The sequence below is a fragment of the Echinococcus granulosus genome (assembly GCF_000524195.1).
Source record: "Echinococcus granulosus chromosome Unknown EG_S00092, whole genome shotgun sequence".
NCBI classification, from domain to species: Eukaryota; Metazoa; Platyhelminthes; class Cestoda; order Cyclophyllidea; family Taeniidae; genus Echinococcus; species Echinococcus granulosus.
The window spans coordinates 66,621-68,513 of record NW_020170472.1 but is presented as its reverse complement, the minus strand read 5'-3'; the positions used below and the strand labels follow the sequence as shown (position 1 = coordinate 68,513).

General features: G+C 41.1%; 1 protein-coding gene across 1 annotated transcript; it reads right to left on the bottom strand. All coding sequences in view use genetic code 11, as the record gives it.

The window, feature by feature from the left end:
* EGR_07967 (hypothetical protein) lies at positions 1-639 on the bottom strand (the record flags this gene model as incomplete). The annotated part of the gene is made up of 2 exons (XM_024497216.1): positions 1-154; positions 572-639. The coding sequence occupies 2 exons, from the start codon at positions 637-639 to the stop codon at positions 1-3; spliced, it is 222 nt and encodes a 73-aa protein (XP_024348346.1).
* Positions 640-1,893: the final 1,254 nt, after the last annotated feature.

Here is a 1,893-nt window from a genome sequence, read left to right as displayed (position 1 = left end):
CTAATGGGATCCGCAAGGACGACGCACCACAGTCATAAAAGGCACGATGAAGTACACCTCGAACTTTGGACTCAGCACCTTTTCCCCACTGACGAATTCAAATTGCTGTCGTTCTCGACTCACCGGCAATGTAATGGCCGATGCAGGACACTTACTAAGGGATAGACAGGATCCACTCAATAGTAAGACTCATCGCCATATTTATAATTCAGAGAGGAGATATTTCCCATGGTTAATTAAATAGGTTGAGACTAATAACAAGGGGTTAACACCGAGTCTCGACCCATTTTACTCGGATAGGCTGGAGTGAAATTCTTTGTCTGTAAAGTTGACTCTTCCAATTAAAATTTGTCTTGCAGAACATGCAATATCTAGAGTCCATAAATGGGGTCTACAGCATGTATTACCCCTCAGAGGTAGCGTTCGAACAGTCAACTGCAGTTCAAACAAAAACTCGTTATGACTAAATCAAAGGAATGACTGCAAAACTCCGATTGATAGTGCTCATTATGGTGCATATTTAAGCAGTCACATACAATGGGATGTTTTTATACCTTGTAAAATTGACTACCTGTCATGTCGTGATCCTTGGTGCTCTAGAAGAATGCTCCAAATTCTTCGTTTGGAAGGAGCATTCATGGAAGATGAGGTCGAACTTTTTGTGACTAATCACTAAATATATCTCGACTTACGCATTCACTGAATTCCTTCTGATGATTGCATACTACTTTGAGACACTCTACATGACCTAATATTCACTTCAAAGTCAATACGTTCACAAATGACCGCTTGTGTACACCTGTGGAGGGCGTGAGTGCATAAGGTCGCCATTGTGGAAGTGCCCGTGCTTACACTACTTCTTAGTAACGTGGATAGGCAATTCTTTTAAAGCGATTTGAATAGTAAGAAAAGCTGCTTGCAAGGAAAGTTGTGATTGGGGCAGTAGTGAGCCCATAAAGTTGCCCTAAATATTTATTTTATCCATACTTTGTTTAATGCAGCAAATAATATTGTATTTAAGGCAAAGAGATGGACATTCGTGTGGGGAATCTCAAGCACCTTCTTATCCTCAATTTGGGATCCTCTTTGCTATGAAGAAGTCAGGAAAGAGGGTTGTCTGTGCGAGGTTAGCGCTGACGGCCTGCTTTAATATACAACAAGACATATCAAGTGAAAAAAATATCCAACTGGCAGCATGCAAAATATCTGCCCATTTTTGGGGACAGCCTTTGTGATCATCAGTGCGGTTAATTTGAGGGTTGGTGTGCTCTGCCTCCATCACACCACTATGGCCACTTCAAAGCATTTCAGTCGCCACTTTTACGAAAGACAGCTGCACATTACTGACAAGGACAGGTAGGAAAAAAAACCATTTTTTATGCTAAACTACTGTAATAGATTTTTGATCGCAAAGACAGAAGTGGTCTAATTTACTGCTCCGTCCTGAGCGGCCGTCACTTCTCCTTCACCCACCTTCACTGTTTCCAATAAAATTGTGTAGAAATTCCAGAAAAGTTGGTCACGTTCCACGATGGCGTTTGATGGGATGATAGTAATGCGGTTTCGCTTTGTATTAAATCGCGTACTAACAGAAATTTAGCTAAAACAATTGAACAAATATTAACGCTCAAATGGAACGAAAAATGGGGTAAACTAATTCAGAACATCCTCCTAGCTTTTTTGAATTTCACTCAGGGCACTTATTAGAGAAAGGGATAGGATAAGTAAGTGCTCGTACTAAGGTTGATGGGTGCTCTTATCACTCCAACACACATCTCTCAGGAGAGGATGTTTANCCAATCTGCTACGCCTTATGTTACCTGTTTCATTCCACATCGTACTTACTGTCTACTTACTGTGCTGCGCTGGAGAAAGGCACACTTTTGTCCACAA